General features: G+C 41.3%; 1 protein-coding gene across 2 annotated transcripts in view; it reads left to right on the top strand.

Moving 5' to 3' along the window:
• Positions 1–20,558, top strand: part of ophn1 (oligophrenin 1) — a 243,209-nt gene that overhangs the window by 54,928 nt on the left and 167,723 nt on the right. For both annotated transcript variants that reach the window (XM_072270950.1, XM_072270949.1), the window contains exon 2: positions 17,152–17,247. In XM_072270950.1, coding sequence (XP_072127051.1) covers positions 17,238–17,247 — 10 coding nt within the window. In that variant the 5' untranslated portion in view covers positions 17,152–17,237. The remainder of the gene's footprint in view (positions 1–17,151; positions 17,248–20,558) is intronic.

Below are 20,558 nucleotides of genomic sequence, written 5' to 3'. Positions count from 1 at the left end.
TGTGTCCTGTGACACATTCTAATTCTCATTCCCATCAATTTGGCCCACTTCTCTTCCTTCAGCCGCCTCCTCCGATTCTGTGCTCTCTCCCCAGAGTTCTGCTTTAAGTGCAACACCTATTGCTGATGTGGTTTGATGCCTGCACTGCACCCACTGTGCTGTCCCGAAGCAGAAAAACATTGCATTTATGTGAATAGTATATTGCCCTTGATCAATGTTGTCAGTGGGTGAAGTAAGTGAACGACTTCCCGGGTCTCTTCTGTAGTTTTTTTCTCTATCTCATTTGAGCAGCAGTCTGAAGTGCTTAAAAGCTCAGAAGGCTTACTAAATAAGGTGAGATTGGAGATAATACTACAAAGGAACTGGTTGTCTTAAATAGCAACAGTTCTCCATTCATACCTCATTGCTGACTGCAGCAGTATCACTTTGAGGTGCTGTAACTTTCAAAGGCGCCTTGTTTCTCTGCTGTTGACTGGGATGGACATGGATGATCTTGTGGATTGAATCTCGCAAGCTGCTGCAATAAAATTGGTGTTCTTTCTCTCGGGAACAGTCCTCACTTGTCCAGCCACATTGAGAAACAGGTTCAGCCCTGGTGTGAGTTTTGATAAATCTCATTACCCCTCGTTCAGGGCCTGCGATGTGATGCCAATGGTTGGGTATAGCCGTCTGGGTTTTCTGGTCAATGGTAACTGGATGGTGTCTGAGCTGTGACCCAGAAGTAAAAATGAATTTCTCCCATCCTCACCACTCCTTGCCCGTATACAAACGTGTAGCTATTTGTATACACTAGGCTGGTGATTGGCTGGTGATCGTCTGGTAAGATGGCAGTGTGCTCAGACGCAGCGGCTTCTCGGGGGGGGGGGGTCAACCAAAGGTGTTTTTTGTCTTTTTTTAAATGTCTTTTATAGAATCGCAGGACTATGCTGGAGATTAAGAACTCCAGGTACTGCAGGCCTACCCCATCAGCGAGTTGCTGGTTGACAGAGAAACTGAAGGAGCTGGATTTGGTGTGGATTGTGTTACTGCCTGCTAAGCAAAGCATCAGAGTCAGTGCGCCAAGGCAGTGTGTAGACTAAGAGCAGGTGATTGACTTGGATGTCTCTCTTGCGATCACAAGACCCTGTTGGACGTTGGTAATGTAGAATGCTGCAAGCCTGTTTCCCTTGTTTATTGGTAAAATAGACAGCAGGGGAGCTGCATGGCCTCGCTCTCTGTGAGGATGAGGCCTCAAGCCAAGGGCTTGCCTGTTGCAGCAGTCCAGGAGAGGAGACAGCGGAAGTGGTGCAGCGTGGAATCCATGCAAGGTTGGTGGCTGGGCCTGTCTGTTGATGCTGCTCTCCAGTGCTCGATCAGTGGAATGACAACTGGATGGCATGTGTGCGTATGTTTGTCTGTGGACCGTTTGTTCTTACTGATAACACCCGTGCTCCATCAGTTTACAGGACATGTCAGTGAGAGACTTGGACCATAATTTTTTTTTCAGTGTTGACTGTTTTACTCCTGTTTTATGTGTTACATGTTTTGGGCTGTGTGTGATTGTTGGTACTGTTTTTCCCAGCTTGGCCTTGGATAACCCTGTTTCATTTGTCTGTATTCATGTATGAACATAGAAACATAGAACATAGAAATCTACAGCACATTACAGGCCCTTCGGACCATAACGTTGTGCTGACCATGTAATCTACTCTAGAAACTGCCTAGAATTTCCCTACCACGTAACCCTCTATTTTTCTAAGCTCCATGTACCTATCTAACAGTGTCTTAAAAGACCCTATTGTATCTGCCTCTACCACCGTCGCCAGCAGTGCATTCCATGTGTGAAAATCTGACATGCCCCTTGTACCTACTTCCAAGCACCTTAAAACTGTGCCCCCTCATATTAGCCACTTCAGCCCTAGGGAAAAGCCTCTGGCTAGCCACACGATCAATGCCTCTCATTGTTTTATACACCTCTATCAGATCACCTCTCATCCTCCGTCACTCCAAGGAGAAAAGGCCAAGTACACTCAACCAATTCTTATAAGGCATGCTCTCCAATCCAGGCAACATCCTTGTAAATCTCCTCTGCACTCTCTCTATAGTTTCCATATTCTTCCTGTAATGAAGAGACCAGAGTTGAACACAGTACTCCAAGTGGGCTCTAACTCAGATCTTCTATAGCTGTGATATTACCTCATGGCTCTTGAATCCAATCCCATGGTTGATGAAGGCCTACACACCATACGCCTTCTTAACAATGCTGTCAACCTGCACAGCTGCTTTGAGTGTCCTATGGACATGGACTCCAAGATCTCTCTGATCCTCCACACTGCCAAGAGTCTTACTGTTAATATCCAGGTATGGTTGAATGATAATTAAACTTGACCTTGAAAATACCTTGTGAATCTGTTGTTACTGGAGGATTGTTTTCTGTTCACTGCCAAGCAAGATTCTAGTGCAGTCCACTAATTCACCTCTTGAAATTAATGTGCATGATCATGACGTAGATGTAGATTGGGACTTGACTGAAGCAAGAAAAATGGAATTTTAAACATGAGCTTCTGCAGGTGCTGGGAATCCAGAGTAACATACACACAAAATGCTGGAGGAACTCAGCAAGTCAGGCAGAATCTAAGGAAAGGAATAAACCGTCAATATTTTGGGCCAAGAACCCTCGTCAGGGCTGATGAAGGTTCTCAGCTCGAAGTTTCAAAATTCAAAAGTTGAATTTTGTCCTGTGTGCAGCAGATATGCAGATTTTTAACAATCTTGTTCTAAAATGTGTAGCTCAAAGGAATAGAGGCATCCCAAAGTTCAATGTTCAAAGTACGTTTGTATCACCATGTACTACCGAGATTCTCTTTTTTTTAGATATGAAGACACGCAGTCCTCTTTTATTGTCATTTAGTAATGCACGCATTAAGAAATGATACAATATTTCCTCCGGTGTGATATCACAGAAACACAGGACAGATCAAGACTGAAAAAACTGACAAAACCACATAATTATACATATAGTTACAACAGTGCAACAGTACCATAACTTGATGAAGAAGTCCATGATCACAGTAAAAGTTCAAAGTCTCTCAAATGTCCCACATTTCACGCAGACGGGAGAAGGAAGAGAAACTCTCCCTGCCATGCCCGACCACAGTCCGACCCTGAGTCATCCAAAAACTTCGAGCCTCCGAATCAGCTCTCCGACACCGAGTGCTGAGCGCCATCTCTGTCCGAACGATTTGACCTCAATCTCGTTCAGCAACAGCAGGCAAGGCTGGGGATTTTGAGGCCTTCCCTCTGGAAGATTCCTGACCACGCAGTAATGACAGCAGCGAACGAGCGTTTCAGAAATTTCTCCAGATATTCCTCTGTGCTTTCACGTCCCCCTCCATCAAATCAGAATTGTCCACGGCCCCTATTTAACGGATACAATTTATTGTGGGCATTCATAGTAGATCAAAGACATAGAATAGAATCAATCAAAACTACACAAATAGATAGAGTGGACAGCCAGCTCTTTTTCCCCAGGGCACCACTGCTCAATACAAGAGGACATGGCTTTAAGGTAAGGGGTGGGAAGTTCAAGGGGGATATTAGAGGAAGGTTTTTTATTCAGAGAGTAGTTGGTGCGTGGAATGCACTGCCTGAGTCAGTGGTGGAGGCAGATACACTAGTGAAGTTTAAGAGACTACTAGACAGGTATATGGAGGAATTTAAGGTGGGGGCTTATATGGGAGGCAGGGTTTGATGGTCGGCACAACACTGTGGGCCGAAGGGCCTGTACTGTGCTGTACTATTCTATGTTCTATGTAAAGACTGACAACCAACCAATGTACAAAAGAAGACAAACTGTGCAGATACAAAAAGTAGTAATAATAATAAATAATAATATTGAGAACATAAGTTGTAGAGTTCTTGAAAGTGAGTGTGTAGGTTGTGGAGTCAGTTCAGTGTTGAGGTGAGTGAAGTTATCCACACTGGTTCAGGAGCCTGATGGTTGAAGGGTAACAACTGTTCCTGAACCTGGTGGAGTGGAACCAAGGCTCTTGTCCCTCTTTCCTAATGGCAGCAACAAGAAAAGAGCATGGCCTGGATGGTGGGGGTCTTTGATGATGGATGCTGCTTTCTTAGGGTTGTAGGGAAGTGCAGCACCGAAACAGGCCCTTTGGCCCATCTAGTCCATGTCGAAACCATTTAAACTGCCTACTCCCATCGACCTGCAACTTTGACATGTTTCCATTCTTTTGAGCTGCTTGTCTTGAAACTAGGTTAAAAAAGTCTATGCACACAGGACAAAATTCTGAAACTTTGTACTGATGAGGGGTCTTGGCCCAAAAAGTCCACTTGCTTATTCCTCTCTAAGGATTCTACCTGACCTGCTGAGTTCCTCCAGCACTTTGTGTGTATGTTACGCTGGATTCCCAGCATCTGCAGAGCCCCATGTTTAAAATTCACCCTTACCACCCATTTACCTATCCAAACTTCTCTTAAATGTTAAACGCTTTTTAATTCTGAAACCTTTTTCAGATGTAAAATGCACCCTGCTTCTGGCACTTTGATTTTGTTATCTGGATTGTGTTCCTCCCCATATCTGATGAAACAGAGAATTGTATTGCCAACTGCTGTCGGCAATTAAAAACTAAATTGACAGGATGAACCCTGTCCAAAGTATTGTTGTTTTGTGCTTGGAAATTTTAAACCATTAGCAATTTAGTTTCTACTCTAAGAATTTAAATCAGGGAAGCCTTGGGCTGGATATGAAGTCAGATTAGATAGCACGACAGAGACAGGATGAATTGAACGAAAGCTGATGAGTAATTTTTTTTTTGCAGGGAAGTTTGCATCCTCCCCTGCAAACCTATTGTGACCTTTATTTAGTCGTGGATTTTTCTTCAGGGTCCTTTGTGAAATATCTACTTGTCTGTTAAAGGCTGCATTTCATGCTGATATACAAGAGTTTGCAAATAAAGTTTGAAGTACATTTTTATCGAAGAATGTATAAATTACACAACCTAGAGATTTGTTTCCTCACAGGTAGCCACAAAGCAAGAAACCCAAAGGAACCTAATTCAAGAAAATAAATAAATAAATAAATGCTGAGAAAATTCCAATCAAACTAGGAGACCTTTATGAAGGAAGAAATGCTGGTTGCTATGGTGATGCAGTCATAGGTCACACTGGAGGGGACCAGCACTGAAGAGATGGCGGAGGAAGATGACTTTGTAAGCTACAGTAGCAAGAAAATGTAGGGAGATGCTTTCTTTCCCAAGGATGTTTCTGGAGGGATTTCAGATAGATTGGAAAGGGAATGGGTCCTGTGTAAATGGAAACCTTAATGTTGTCATCAGAACACAGAAAATGTACTTGAGAATAGATGACCTGAGGAGGTGAGCTTAGCTGACTTGGTGAAAGGATTGCCATGTGAAATGGTAAAGACTGAATTGAGTTGGAAAAGGATAGAAGCAGCTCCCTGTGTATTAATAGAAGGTTATATATCTTGAACCTTGAATCACTACAAATTAGCTGCTTGAACCTGGTGTTGGAGATGTTTCAGAGAAGGGATTTATCTTTGAAAGAAGTCTTAATCTTGCAGAATGATCTGAATTCTTCCTCAATTTTTAAACTGGAGGGGAAATCAAAATATTGCAATTCCCCTCTCCCCCTACCACCTCACCTATTGGTTGGAGGAGGAATAGTTGTCAATTTAAAAAAAAACTTTGGTTGTTCAGTGTCCCCTGTAATAATTCTGTTGGAATGATTTTATTTTGTGGTGCTCTCAGTTATTTAGGCAGACATTGCAGCCATATTAGCAGCAGTGAGTAAGATGAATGACCAGTTAATCTGCACTTAGAGGTTATGTTTTTGTGAGGAATGTTGGCTGACATCCCAGGTAACTCCCTAACCTGTTTGCATTGCGGGCCTTGTAATGCCCACCGAACCAGCAAAACCTGCTATGGTTCGGTGTCATCTGAAGCCTGACACCTCCTGCCAATTGGGTACTACCTGAAATGCGCGATGCGAGGTTACATCATATTCTGCTGCAGTGCAATGCTTTAGCAGTTACTGTTGTGGGGAGAAAAATCACTACAAATTAGAAATTAGATGTATTAGTCACATGTACATTGAAATGTACAGTGAAAAGCGTCATTTGCTTCAGAGGATGTGCTGGGGGTAGCCTGCGAGTTCTGCCACGCCGCCACGTAGTATGCCCAGCATGTTATTTATTTAGAGATACAGCACAGTAACCGGTCCTTCTGACCCAACCAACTCATACCACCCAGTTATGCCCATGTGCCTGATTAACCTACCAACTGGTACATCTTAGGAATGTGGGAGGAAACCAGAGCACCCGGAGGAAATCCCTATAGTCAGGTGAAGAATGTGTAAGCTCCTTACAGGACAGTGGCAGGAATTGAACCTGGGTCATTGGCACTGTGGAGCACTGTGCTGACTGCCACGCTACTGTTCTGCCCCGTTTACCAACGTTCAGCAGAGTAGCATACAGCCAACAAAGTTCAAAGTACATTATCGAAGTACATATACTATACACAAGCTTGATATTTGTCTCCAACAGGCAGCCTTGAAACAAAGAAACCCAATAGAACTCATTAAAAGTGAAGACTGTCTAACACCCAATGTGCAGATTTTAAAAAAAACAAATCTAAAGTGAGTCCATAGCCACAAAGCCAATCACATCTGTTCTAGGAACATGCAATAAGACAGACACAACAACAGTAAAACAAACCCCTTCCTACCCCTACCCTGTCCGCCCACCGTCGGCGATCACCTGCTCTTGTCCTCGGGACCTCCCCACTCAACCTCTGTCCTCGGGATCACTGAGTCCAAAATGTGGACCTCACGACTAACCCTGAGCATCTGGACTTGCTCCTTAAGGACCTCTGATGCTGAGACTTGCCAACCTCTGGAGTCACTGACCCTCATCCTCGGGGCCTGCCGACCTCAGTCCTTGATCATGGAAATAGCTGGTCTTCGTCTTCAGTGCCTGCGGACCCAGCCTCCATCCTTGGGGATCATTGGACTCTGAGATCTGGACCTTCGGTTCTGGATCTACCATGGCTTCTGACTGGTGGTCACTGTCAACACAATGCTCTCAAGTTATGATTGTCACTTCTGAAATACAAGGAATTGTTGGTACTGATGGATGAAACTTTGTGGGTTAATGATGAGATCAATAACTTCACTGTGATTGCATCTAGTCTTCACCATCTTCACTGCTCTCAGTGTTAAGGGATAAAGATTAGAGACAAAGGAAACAAAAAGGATTTTATTTCTTTGAAGCCAAATAGAGTTAAAATAAAATCATCAAGGCTCTGGCAATCAGAGGCAGAATTAATACAGTTTGGATACAAATTCAACTGCGTCATGGAATGCAGATAAGTTGTAAGTGTGGCAGAAACAAACTGCTGGAGGAACTCAGTGGGTTAGGCAACATATGTAGGGAGCTGGACAGCTGAAATTTCAGGTCAAGATTTTTCTTCAAGGATGGCGAATCTTTTTGAGAGCATGTACCCGAGTTAGTGGTCTACAAATTCTCTCGTGTCCTGGTAATTTTGAGCAGGGATGATCATTAATTAATGAATTTATAATAATTATGGACTTTTTAAAAGAAAAAGGATGAGTTCTTTTGCTTGATTGCATGTCTTCATTGTTTTACTATTAATAAAAAAATTACAGAGATGGATTGAAATAAATGAATCATTTTAGAAAACCTGTATAGAAGAAATAATACATCTTTAAAAAAGGAAATTGAAAAGTAACATCATTTCTAAATAGTACTGTAATTGTAACTGTTTACTGTCCAAATACGGATGTGTACACCAGGTCTGAGAGGATTTATAAATGTGTCTTTGAATGTGTTCTTGCACCCTTCTAACCGGCATCAACCTGGTTTGAGACATTTCCTGTGAAAGCATCTCACTGGTCTCAGGTTGCAAAAAATCATTCACTGTTCCATTTAGGAGAAAAGGCCACCATTAAAGTGTCTTTTTATAATGGGCGAGGTTAAAGGAATCAAGGGGATAAATTTTCGCGTGTGCCACAGGTTCGCTGCCCCTGAGCTGTGTTCCAAAGTGCTGGCTCCTGTTGACTTTACTAGAACCTGCAAAAGTGAAGGCAGTCATCACACTTTGTAGGAGGATGGCCATTTGTAGAATATAGAAAATGCTGGGACTGGTTTGTAGCTGGGGTGGTGGGTGAACTGAGCTGGCCTGTGATGTGGCAGAATGAATCCGCTTGGCTCAGAGACGAGGATGCGTGGTGCACATTCTCAACAAGCTGAGCCAGTGTTTCTAGGAATAATTGGAGATGTATTGAGGTCAATAGAATCAGTGCAAGGAGCTCATTCTGACAATGGGTGCCTTGTGGAATCAAAGATCAGTGTTGAATTGTGTTAGATTAATGTAGTGGAGTTTACTTAATTCCATTACTGTTCAGAGCGATGTTTCATACTCTCTTTATAAAGTTCTGAACTGTGATCAAAAATGATGGGAGTAACACTATGTTGTACACTAACTTGGATGCAATCCCTTGAAATGATTGGAGTTTGAGCTGAATAGCTTTTAGTTTCTGCTGTAGTTTCTTAGACAGTTCTTAAAATGACCTTGTATCTTCTGGCAGTCAGCATTTCTGTGAACTCACAACATGTGCAGTTTGTTTTATTCTGCTGTCAGAGGCTGCTTTCAGTAAAATACTTTGACTTTCTGAGTAGATGAAGCTAACAAGAATTAGTATGAAGAACTGGGCACAGTAGTGCCACTGAATTGATAGAAACTGCCGAGGCCTACCCAGACTGAAGTGCAAGACATCGCTGTAGATGGATTTTCTCTTTGAGGCAAGAAAAACTAATCTGATTAATGAGCTGCTACTTTGATTTTTGGATGTATAGACATATTCACAATGACTCAAAAGATGCAATAGATAAGCAAAAGTAATGGGCCAGAACTTCTAGTGTAAGGCCAATTGGGCTGGTAATTACCCATAATCACAGCAGCAACTTCATTCACTTGCAAACAAGCAACAAAATGCAAAAAGCAAGAAGTCACTGTCTAAATTGTGTGGTTTTGATTCATTGTAAGCTACACTAGAACAGGATTACACTGAGTGGCTTCCACTTCAAATGCTTTAGATGGTTGTGAAAATCATCTACTGATATAGATGCAAAATTATTTACTGCTAAATGATCTACTTGCGTTTAAAAGTAATTTTACAAGGGTAGAGTTTCACTTTTGCTTTTAATTGTTGATTTTTATGAAGTAACACACCTAAAATGCTGGACGAAGTCAGCAGGACAGACAGCATCCATGGAAATGAACAGTTGATGTTTTGAGCTGAGACCCTTCTTCACGACTTCAACAGATGATTTCCAACATCTGCAGAATTTCTCATGTTTGTTATTTTCATAATGTATGCAATTTTGCTTTTAGCTTTTCCCTGTCAATCATTCTCTACTCTGATAATGTGTTCGCTATTTTAACTTCTTGCTGGTTTTCAATATCTAAAGAACCTCGCAATTTTGCAGTCTCCTGAGGGATTCAACGAATTTGACTCTTGAGAATGAGGTATGGCCATCACTGAGGCGGCCATTGCTGGCATGGACTTCATGGACTACCAGGAGTCCTGGGTCCCATGTCACACGGTTCAGATGCAGTTGTGACTTTTTGTGGATTTTGTGTTTCTTTGTGAGTGCTTGCAAGAAGATGAATCTCAAGATTGTAGATGGTATGCATACTTTGATAGATCTACTTTTAACCTTGTTTTCTGGAGAGGCACAGTCCTGCATTCCCTGTACTGGATAAAGTGCTGTTTTCATCTGTTTAACGTAAACTTATATGGATAGTGAATAAGCGTTTACTCTCCGATTACGGTAAAGAGTTTGAGCACGCAAACAACAGGAAATCGCAGATGCTGGAATTTCAAGCAACACCCATAAAAATTGCTAGTGAATGCAGCAGGCCAGTCAGCATCATTTGTTTTAATACTCAAGGAAGCAAGATCGCTCGTCGTGATTACAATAACTAGAATTATTACAATCATGATGATAATCATCTCAGTTGATTGCTGGCCATTTTTTGGAAAGGGAATCCAAACAGCTTGAATAGCATAAAGTAGGGCACAGTGGTTATGCATTTTGGCATAAGATACTGGAGCAGGATTAGGCCATTTGGCCCATTGAGTCTGCTGTGCCATTCGGCCGTGCCTGATTTATTATCCCTCTCAACCCCAACATGTGAAGGAGCAAACTGAAAGGTCACACGAAGCTGGTGTTTGAAATAATGGGTGATTTATTAAAAAATCTGGTGCACACCAGGAGGCTAGTCAAAGCTGATCTATCTGAGCAAGAATTTCATATATCCTTTAAAGTTCAAAGTTAATTTATTATCAAAGTATATATACTTCACCATATAAAACCTTGAGACTTATTTTCTAGTGGGTATACTCAATAAATCCATAATGGAATAATAACCATTACAGAATTGGTGGAAGAGTGCACCAACTTGGGTATTCAACTTGTGTGCAGAAGGCTACAAACTACTAATACAAAAAGAAAGAAATAATAATAAATAAATAAGCAATAAATATCAAGAACATGAGATTAAAGAGCTATTGAAATTGAGTTCATAGGTTGTGGGACCACTTCAATGATGGGGCAAGTGAAGTTGAGTGAAGTTATTTCCACTGCCTCAAGATCCTGATGGTTGAGGGGTAATAACTTTCTGAGCCTGATGGTGTGAGTCCTGAGGCTCCTGTACCACCTTCCTGATGACACCAGCAAGAAGAGAGCACGCTGGGTTTTAGCTCAGTGGAGAAGCCGCATGAGGCAAATTATATTTTACACTCACCTTGTTGCGATGTTTCTTTTCTGACACTTGTACAATTGGTTAGTGATTAAATTATTAGACTCCCATCCAGATCTGAAGCTGCGAGTCTAAATCCTACCACAGGAGCAAGAGAATTGAAACTCACCAAGTTCTTAAAAGGCCAGTATCGGTCAAGTTGATCAGTGATTGGAGTATTGTGTGCAGTTCTTGTCACTTAGCTACAGGAAGGATATCAATGAGATTGAAAGAGGACAGAGAAAATGTACAAGGATGTTGCCGGGATGTGAGGACTTGAGTCAGAGGGAAAGGTTAAACAGGTTAGGACTCTACTCCCTAGAGCGATGGCGACGGATGGAGATTCGATAGATGTATATATACAAAATTATCAGGGGTGTAGATAGGGTACAGGCAAGCAGGCTTTTTCCACTTTGGAGGGTGAGGTTAGAACTAGAGGTCATGGGTTAAGGGTGAAAAGTGAAATGTTTAAGGGGAATACGGGGGGGGGGGAGCTTCTTCCCTCGGAGGGTGGTGAGAGTGTGGAACGAGCTGCCAGCGGAAGTGGTGGATTTCAGCATTCAAGGGAAATTTGGATAAGTCCGTGAATGGGAGGGTGTGGAGGGCTGTGGTCCTGGTGAGTCTCAATGGGACCTAGCAGAATAGTTCAGCACGGACTAGAATGGCTGTAGGGCCTGTTTCTCTGCTGTAGCGCTCTGACTTGATCATGAAACTAATTTTTTTTCCCTCAGTTTTAATATCTCGTGTTCGCTGAGGAAAGAAATTATCATCTAGCCTAAAAGTGAATCTCATCTTGTTCACTGAATAAATGCAGGCATGCAGCGATATCCTATATATGAACATCAAACCAAATCACCAACCATCCACGAACTGGTTCAAACTCCTTTGTCAGGAACAACGCCGGAGTAGAAGTCAATACAGCCAGCCTTTCTGAATTATTGTACATATGTCTCAGGTTAAATTTTCTCCAGGGCAGGAAAGAAAGAAACTGGGCCTTTTAATTTTTGAATTTGTATTAAAAATAACTTGACTTGCTGCATCATGGCCTGATATGATAACATCAAAGCCCATGAACAGAAAAAGCCAAGAAAAAGTGATGGCACTACCATAAGAAAGCAGCATCCATCATCAAGGACCTCCGCTATGCTGTCTTCTCACTGCTGCTATCAGGAAGAAGGTGCAGGAGCCTTAGCTCCCACCACACCAGGTTCAGGAACAGTTATTACCCGACATCCATCAGGCTCCTTATCATGGGTAACTTCACCCACCGCAAAGCTGAACTGACTCCACAACCTATGGACTCACTTTCAAGGACCCTACACTCATGTGTATATTGTGTTCTTTGGCACATTTGGTTGTTTGTCTTTGCGTGTAGTTTTCCATTGATTCTATCGTGTTTCTTTGTGTCTACTGTGAATGCCTGCTGGAAAATGAATCTTGGTTGTATATAGTGACATATAACAACTTTGATAAATAAATTTACTTTGAATTTGGAAAGGTAGGAATCCTTATTCCAAATCAATGTCAGATACAACCCCAAACAAGGGAAAATCTGCGGATACTGAAAATCCAAGCAATACATGCAAAATGCTGGAGGAACTCAGCAGGCCAGGCAGCATCTATGGAAAGAGCACAGTTGGCATTTCAACTGTGACCGTTAAGCAGGACGCCGAAACTTCGACTGTACTCTTTTACATTGACGCTAGTTGGCCTGCTGAGTTCCTCTAACGTCAAACACAATATAGGTTAATTAATAGCCTTAAATTGTTCTCCTGGTTAACCAGAGCTGTGGTATTTATGGTAATTTTATCTTGCTAACTGGCCAGGTTTTCTGTGTAAATTTGATGTTGTGTAAGTGTTTGAAATACTTGTGATTATTTTGTGTACATTCATAGGCTTTAGGTTTGCTTTTACTGCTCCTTTTAAGCAGTTTTATCCAATTTTCTGTTGACTCAGTAAGTGTGTCCATCATTCTTCCTTTCTTCATTCTCAAGGGCAACAAAGTCCATAGCATTGGTGCCTCCACTCTAACCTCGGCTTTGTGTAGAGTTTCCCATTCTGATTGTGACAGAGTTGGTTTCTCCCTGCTAATTTGTTTTCTCCCACTTGTTAGCAGGTTAATTGGTTACTGTAAGTGATCCTTGGTGGAGACTGCTGGCAGATGTCTGGGAGGAGTTGATGGACATGCGAGAAAATGGGTTCCAGAAGGGGACTGGTGGGACCGCTCTGAGAGCCAGCAAAGTCCTGATGGGAAGAGTGGCCCACCCATGTAGTCATCTGAAGTTACATTCCACTTCGCAGTCTACACCCTTTCTATATGGAATCAATTTTAAACTTCCTCTTTGACGACTTCCTCATTTTTTTGGGCAGGCATTCAATAAAGTACCTGTGTTCTCTTTGACTGCCCAATGTTAAAGCAATTAAGATGTGAAACATATGATTATACAGAAAGCTGCTGCAGTTAACATTATTTTTCATGTGGAATTCACAGCCGTAGTTGTAGGTTGAGAAGTTGAAGCAATTGTATTTTATGAATGACATTAAAGACCTGGAGTCAGGAGGTGAAAGGGTTACAGAAGCCAACGGCAGGATGGATGAGCAAGTGAAAGGAAGTGGAATGGGAACTGGGGCTGGCAAACCTGCCTTGGTGGGGATGGCCTCATTAACACCAGTGGCTTAAGCTGGGCCTGAGGTTTCTGTGAATGCAGTAACATCTGCGTTTCAGCATCCTGTAGCTGAGGTGGTCAACCACTGATCTTACTTCTATGCTGCAAATCCATTTCCCCAAAATTTGCATCATTAAAACCGATAGTGTAAACTGAGCTCCACAACACGGGGTCTCGAAAGGAGGCTGAGAGAGAGTGGATGTTGAGAGGATGTTTCCTATCATGGGGGAGTCTAGGACAGAGGGCACAGCTTCAGCACAGAAGGGTGTCCCTTTAGAACAGGGATGAAGAGGAACTGCTTAGCCAGAGGTTGGTGAATCTGTGGAATTCATTGCCACTGAAGGCTAACTTAACCTATGTATTTCTCCAGTGACCTTAAAATTTATCTCTCTCTTGTATCAGCTATTTCTGCTCTGGGATAAAGGCTCTGACTATCTACTCCAGCTGCAGCTATTATATTATATATTATATATCTGTATCAATTCACCTTTCATCCAAAGTGAAAATCCCTAGCTCACTCAACCTCTGCTAATAAGACAGGGCAGCATCCTGGTAAATCTCATCTGCATCTTCTCCAAAGCTTCCATATCATTCTTACAATTTGTCCAGAGCTGAGCTAAACACAACACTCCAAGTACTAAAGAACTGAAGTGTTACTAATCCTATGTAAATCATAGGACTACTCATCAAAACAACAGTTTTCAATATTAATGGGAGTAATCACAATTATGGGTGGCGGGTTAGAGATGCGTCTCTACTAAAGGAGGTAGATATAGGGTGCTCCTTCCCACTGCTATCTTGTAGGTCACCCTTGGATATAGCACCTGCTTAGCCCCCTCCCACCTCGATCAGGGTCACGTGAAGCCATGGGAGCAGGTGGTGGATATCACACGTCCTGGTTATGTGACCACTGACACCAGGCAGACAATCTCTGAAGAGTACTGATAATGGCTGGGGTCACCCGTCTTGTAAAACACTGCCCAGAAGGAGGCAATGACAAGCCACTTCTGTGGAAAAATTTGCCAAGAACATGATCATTGAAGGACCATGAGTGCCTACATCATACGACATGGCACACAATGATCCATAATTAGGAATTTAGTTGAATGTTTTTCTTTTAACAAAAGAGTTTGAGACCAATTTCCAGAATGTAGAATTTGTACAATTTCCAGAATGTCATATTGTCTGTTGCGAGATGAATTACAGTTAATTGGGACACATCAGCATCAGTACATTTTGGCCTAATTAAGCGGCTGCCCCAGTTAGTCGAGGTTTCATGGAAATAGTTTAAGAAGGTATAAAAAAGACAAACTACCATTTAACTGAATAACGAATTGTGTATTTAAATGAAATACAAAACAAAATCGAAGACTACCAAAACTACTGAAGTATTATAAAACTGTGTATTAGCTCCCATAATTATCAACTGAGGAATTATTCCAGTGCACACTACTGTGTTCTTTTGATTGACTGTAAAATCAGCGCAGACACCTAGTGTAGATGATGGACTGCCTTCCTGCAATACTTTTGATGATTACATCCTCCAAATCTTCATTTTCATTGTAACGTTCGAGATAATTTTCGATACCTTCAAATTCTTCCTAGTTCTTAATTTGCTGAAGTAGGGAAATTGTTTTATTTTCATTAAAACCAGCAGTGTAAACTGAGAATCATGGCATGAGGTCTTGAAAGGCTAAGAAAGAGTGGACAAGGAGAGAACATTTCCAGTAGTGGGAGAGTTTAGGACTAGAGCGCACAGCCTTGGAATAGAAGGATATCCCTTTAGAACAGAAATGATGAGGAACTTCCTTTGCCAGAGGCTGGTGAATCTGTGGAATTCATTACCACAGACGGCTGTGGAGGCCAAGTCATTGGGCATGTTTAAAGTAGAGGTTGATAGGTTCTTAATTAGTAAGAGTGTTGAAGATTACGGGGTGAAGGCATGAGAATGGGGTGAGAAGGAAAATAAATCAGCCATGATCAAATGGTGGAGCAGACTCAATGGTATAATTCTGCTCCTATGCCTTATGAACCACTAGACTATGCAAGGATTTTCCCATGCAGAGTGCTTAAGTTAACAAAGTTATCAAAAGCCTTGTGGTGTTTAGTGATAGAATGTGGAGTAGTCCCTTCTGTCCCTTCAAGTCATGCTACCCCAGCAGGCCCTGACAAACCCAATTCACCCTAACCTAATCATAGGACAATTTATAATCACCAATTAACATAATCAGTATGTCTGGATTGTGGGGGAATCCAGAGCACCTGGGGATAACCCATTCATTCCTTGGGGAGGACATACAGACACTCCTTACAGAACGACACTGGACTTGAACTCCAGAATTCCTCAAGCTGTAATAGTGTTGCACTAACCGCTACGCTATCTTCATTCCATGTGTGTGTGGGTGGGGGGGGGGTGTGAGGAAGCACTTTAAGTTTCGAGAGATAATTCTGTAATTGACATAGCGTTTTGGGTGGCTGTAAAGTATGTATAGTAAGTGAACAAAATCGAGTGAACAATTCTGGGAATAAGCGTAGGCTGGGTGGAGGGACTCAGGAAATGACATTGCTATCATTGGAGCACAGAATGTTGAGAGAGTATTTGACAGAGATCTTTGCGATGACACTATGAACAAACAGAGAAATGTTCTGGATACCACAAGGGTGTGCAACCACGAGGCACACGCTGAAGGTGAATGGTTAAGAAGCAGAGATATGATCTGAGTAGATGAGGAAAAAAGCTTTTCGAAACTATTGCTTCCTCAGAATTCTTTTTTTGTTTATGATAGGCCGCTTGAAGCTGAACACAAATATAATTTCAGACTACTTGCATCACGCAGGAATTTGGAGAAACAAGAAATTAACTTTAATTGAATATAATGCACTTAGTTGCATAACGGGGCTAATGCTTCATAATAGTTCAACTAAGCTAAAGATGTCTTGTTGATGATTTTCGTTTGTACTCTGTGTCTGAGTACAAGCTAAGTAACAAATATAGGTGATTTCAAAAAATGGTGCATGGGGGGGGGAACTTAATGATGATTTTCTTGATCAGCAGCCCAAAATCCATATGATACACCCAAAAGTATTCAGGAAGCAAAATCTTTGTTGTCTACTGTAAGAGTAGTCAATGTATGGAATTCTCAGTCTGAGAGGAATGTGGGGGCTCATCAATGAGTTTATTGAGATCTAATAGATTATTTGAAATTTGGGAAATTAAGGAATAAAGTTATCTCATAAGATTTATCAGTTTGCTCTGTAAACGTATACTCTGTAAACAATAAAGTTCTGTCTTTTCCCACCCCAACCCCTTTTCGTTTCCTGCTTGTGGAGTGAAAATACAATTTTGGTAGCATTGAGCTGGGCTGAGGAGCCTGGGAAAGGATTAGGATATGTGGGCATATCCAGGGGTGGGTGTACCTCTATAATCCTGTTGCTTCGTGTTAGGGTAAAGGGGGAAAGAAAGCTCAATTTTATGGATGTGGACTGCTCTGCCGCAGTGCAGTCTGTTGGGAGAGACAGTCGTTTGGAACGGTGGGGTGCTGTGATTTGAGGTCCCACTGCTTGGTCAGAAGATAAACGGGGAAAAATCTGAATCACATCATTTAAAAATGTACTGGTGTTTAAATGTTCCATCTTTTGTGTTGTTGCAGATTACTCCTCGGCTGTGACAAAGTTTTCCCAGAGCCTACATGCATTTCAGTTTGAGTTCATTGGCGATACTTTAACAGACGATGAGATGAACATCGGTAAGGAACTGAAGTGTTGCTGTATTTGTGTATGAGATTAACATTGGTAAGAACATAGCGCAGTAGAGCACAGTACAGGCCCACAATATTATGCCAACCTTTTAATCTACTCAGCATAAATCTAACCCTTCCCTCCCACATAGCACTCCATTTTACTGTCATCCATTGGGCCTGTTAAATCTCCCTAATGTAGCTCTCTCAACCATCACCCCTGGCACTACTGTGTGTAAAAAAAAAAAAAAAATAAACTACCTCTGACATTCCAACTTATGTAGTTGTCCAGTCACCTTAAAATTACTCTCTCTTGTGGTAGCCATTTTTGCCCTGGGATAAAGGCTCTGACTGTCTACTGTAGCTGCAGCTCGTATTATGTTATATATTATTCACCTCTATCAATTTGCCTCTGATCCAAGGTTGAGCTTCGGCAACCTCTCCTCATAAGACATGTTCCATAATCCAGGCAGTATCCTGGTAAATCTCCTCTGCACCTTCTCCAAAGCTCCCACATCCTTCCTGTAATACGACGCCAAGAACTAAACATAACACTCCAAGTGGTGAGGAACTGAAGTGTTGCTAATCCCATACAGTGCTGATCTGAACACCAATTCTCAATATTAATGGCTGTACCCAGAATTAAAAATTTGGTTGAGTGATTTCCTTTTGGCAAAATGCCGGGAATCCAATTTGGAAGAGTTTGAGACCAACCAGAAAGTGGACAATTCCCAGAATGATATATTGTCTGGTCATGTCAAATACAGTGGATTCCCGTTAATTGGGACATACTGGGACCAGTATATTTTAGCCCAATTAAACGGTTGCCCTAATTAGCTGAAGTTTCATGGAAATTGTTAAAAAGGTATATAAAAAAAGACAATTTACTGTTTAACCGAGTAACAAATTACATTTTAAATGAAATACAGAACAAATTAGAACAGTATCAAAACTATTACAGTACTATAAAACTGTATTAGTTTGTAAAGCTATTGACGGAGGAATTAATCCAGTGTACTCTGCCCTCCTCTTTTCATTAACTGTAAATGAACAAATTAGTGCAGGCACCTAGTGCAGATAACGGACTGCCTTCATACAATGCCTTCATCGATTGTGTCTTCCAAATCTTTACTTTCATTGTAACTTTTGTGATGATTGTCGATACCGTCAAATTCTTTATAGTTACTAACTCGTTGAAATGGTGAAATTGATTCATTTTCACTCCCAGCTGTTTCCGTCATCTCCAAGCCTGATTGCTTGAAACTGTGGTGAGCAAAGCAGTCCGGATTGTCTTACTGCCTACCTCTCACCAACTAACAGTGACAAACTTCACTGCTTTTTGAATACAAACACACATAAGTGATGCTATTTAAAAACTATTTGCTCTAACCGTGGTGTAATGTCTAAAAGCCACATGATGTGCACAGAACTAACAATAGCTAGAAACTGTGCGGTAGCAGTTTCCTGTCCCAATTAAGCAGCATAGTGTCTCAAATAAACAAAGGAAATTGTGGCTATTTGCTGGATTAGTTTTTGTTCTTTAAGAGTTGTCCCAAATGTATGGCTGTCCCGATTACCCAATGGCCCAGTTAAATGGAATTCACTGTATATGGTTATTAGGCTCACACTTTATTGATTTTTTTGTATAAGTAGAAATAGTTGTTCTTTGCATAAATGGCTGTTCTTGAGAACTGAGATCTGTGCATTTGTTATAATAACAATGATAGAGTACTTCTGGGAAAAGGATAAGTTTCCAGGATCTGCTCTGAATATTATTTCTCAAACTGCTGAATATGATTTGTTACCATTGAGTTAATGAAAAGTCTTGGCTTCCTGGAACCTTCACTGAAAGTGATAGCTCGCTTCTCTTTTAGGTTAGATTTCAGGAGAGTGCATGGGCATTTACTCCAGTCTGGAATGAACTAAGTTCTTGCTCACTTCCAGAGCCCCTCCCTAACACACTCCTCTCCCTGAAGAGGAGCACTTTGTGAAGAGACGCTTTGACATCACAGCTGCTTCTAGATTTTCTAATATTCTTAACAGTCAGTCTGAATTTAGCATTTACTGCTGTACAGCCTGCCTTGTTAATAAAAAGGTAGAAAATTTTAATGCCAAAGTGAGGGCAGTGGTCGACATAGCAGCCCCTGAAAATTTTGTTACAAACTCATCCACTGTTATAATACCATGGAGAACTCAAGCAGGCTGTAAACTTAAACGACAACGTCGTAAGGCTGAGCGTGAATGGAGGAAGACTTAACTGACAGTTCACTATGAAATCTTGAAGGCTCATATAACTAAATACAACAAAGCAGTTCATCTTGAGAGACAGTTGTACTTTTCTAAAATTATTAATTGTTTTCAACTACTAATCGACTATTAAACCCAGTTCCATTGATGGAATGGTTGCTGAAAGCATGTGAGGCTAAAAATGAGAGTCTTGCTACATTTGTTACAGAAAAAATTAAAAAATAATATAAGATGTAATATAATACAGACCTCAAGAATAAATCTTGTTGAACCTCAACAAGCTCAAGACTTTGAACTAAACTCCTTTACTGAAATAAGTTTACCAAAACTTTCAGAAATTATCACTCAGCTAAAACTGACCGCTTGTGTCCTTGATCCTATTCGCACAGGCTTTTTAAACGACGTTTCTGAAAAGCTGATCAACAGTGTACTCCGCATAGTTAATTGCTCACTAGTTTCCGGCATTTTCCCGGATTCCTTAAAAACTGCAGTAATTAAACCCCTGCTTAAGAAAAGTAATGTAGACTGCTCTGTTTTGGACAATTTGGGACCTGTTTCCAACCTGCCTTTTCAAAGTAAAATTCTGGAAAAAGTAATTTTTACATATAAATGGTTACTTGAATAAAAACTCTATTCTTGAAGTATCAATCATGTTTTAGATCTAATCCAGTACAGAAACTGTGCTGTTGAAAGTAGTAAATAATTTATGGTTTACTGCCAATGCAGGTAACATATCAGTTCTTAATCTCTTAGATTTGAGTGCAGCATTTGATACTGTAGATCACAGCATTCTCATTAACCACTTTTGTCAATGGGTAGGTCTTTCTGGTTTCAATCTGATATAACAGGAAGAAAATTATTTGTTGGCTATGGTGACTGTGCGTCCAAAATCCATGATACTGTGTTTGGTGTGCCGCAAGGAACAATTCTTGGCCCGTTGTTATCTTCACTCTGCATGCTCCCATTAAGTCAGACTATTTCAAAGCACAAGGTGAACCACAGTTATGCAGACAACACACAGCTGTATTAGTGTATTACGAGGACCCTGAGGCTCTAAATCCTCTGGTCTAGTG

Source organism: Mobula birostris, chromosome 10 (genome assembly GCF_030028105.1).
Source record: "Mobula birostris isolate sMobBir1 chromosome 10, sMobBir1.hap1, whole genome shotgun sequence".
Classification (NCBI taxonomy): domain Eukaryota; kingdom Metazoa; phylum Chordata; class Chondrichthyes; order Myliobatiformes; family Myliobatidae; genus Mobula; species Mobula birostris.
The sequence above is the reverse complement of the archived record's forward strand: the minus strand, read 5'-3'. Positions and strand labels throughout refer to the sequence as shown.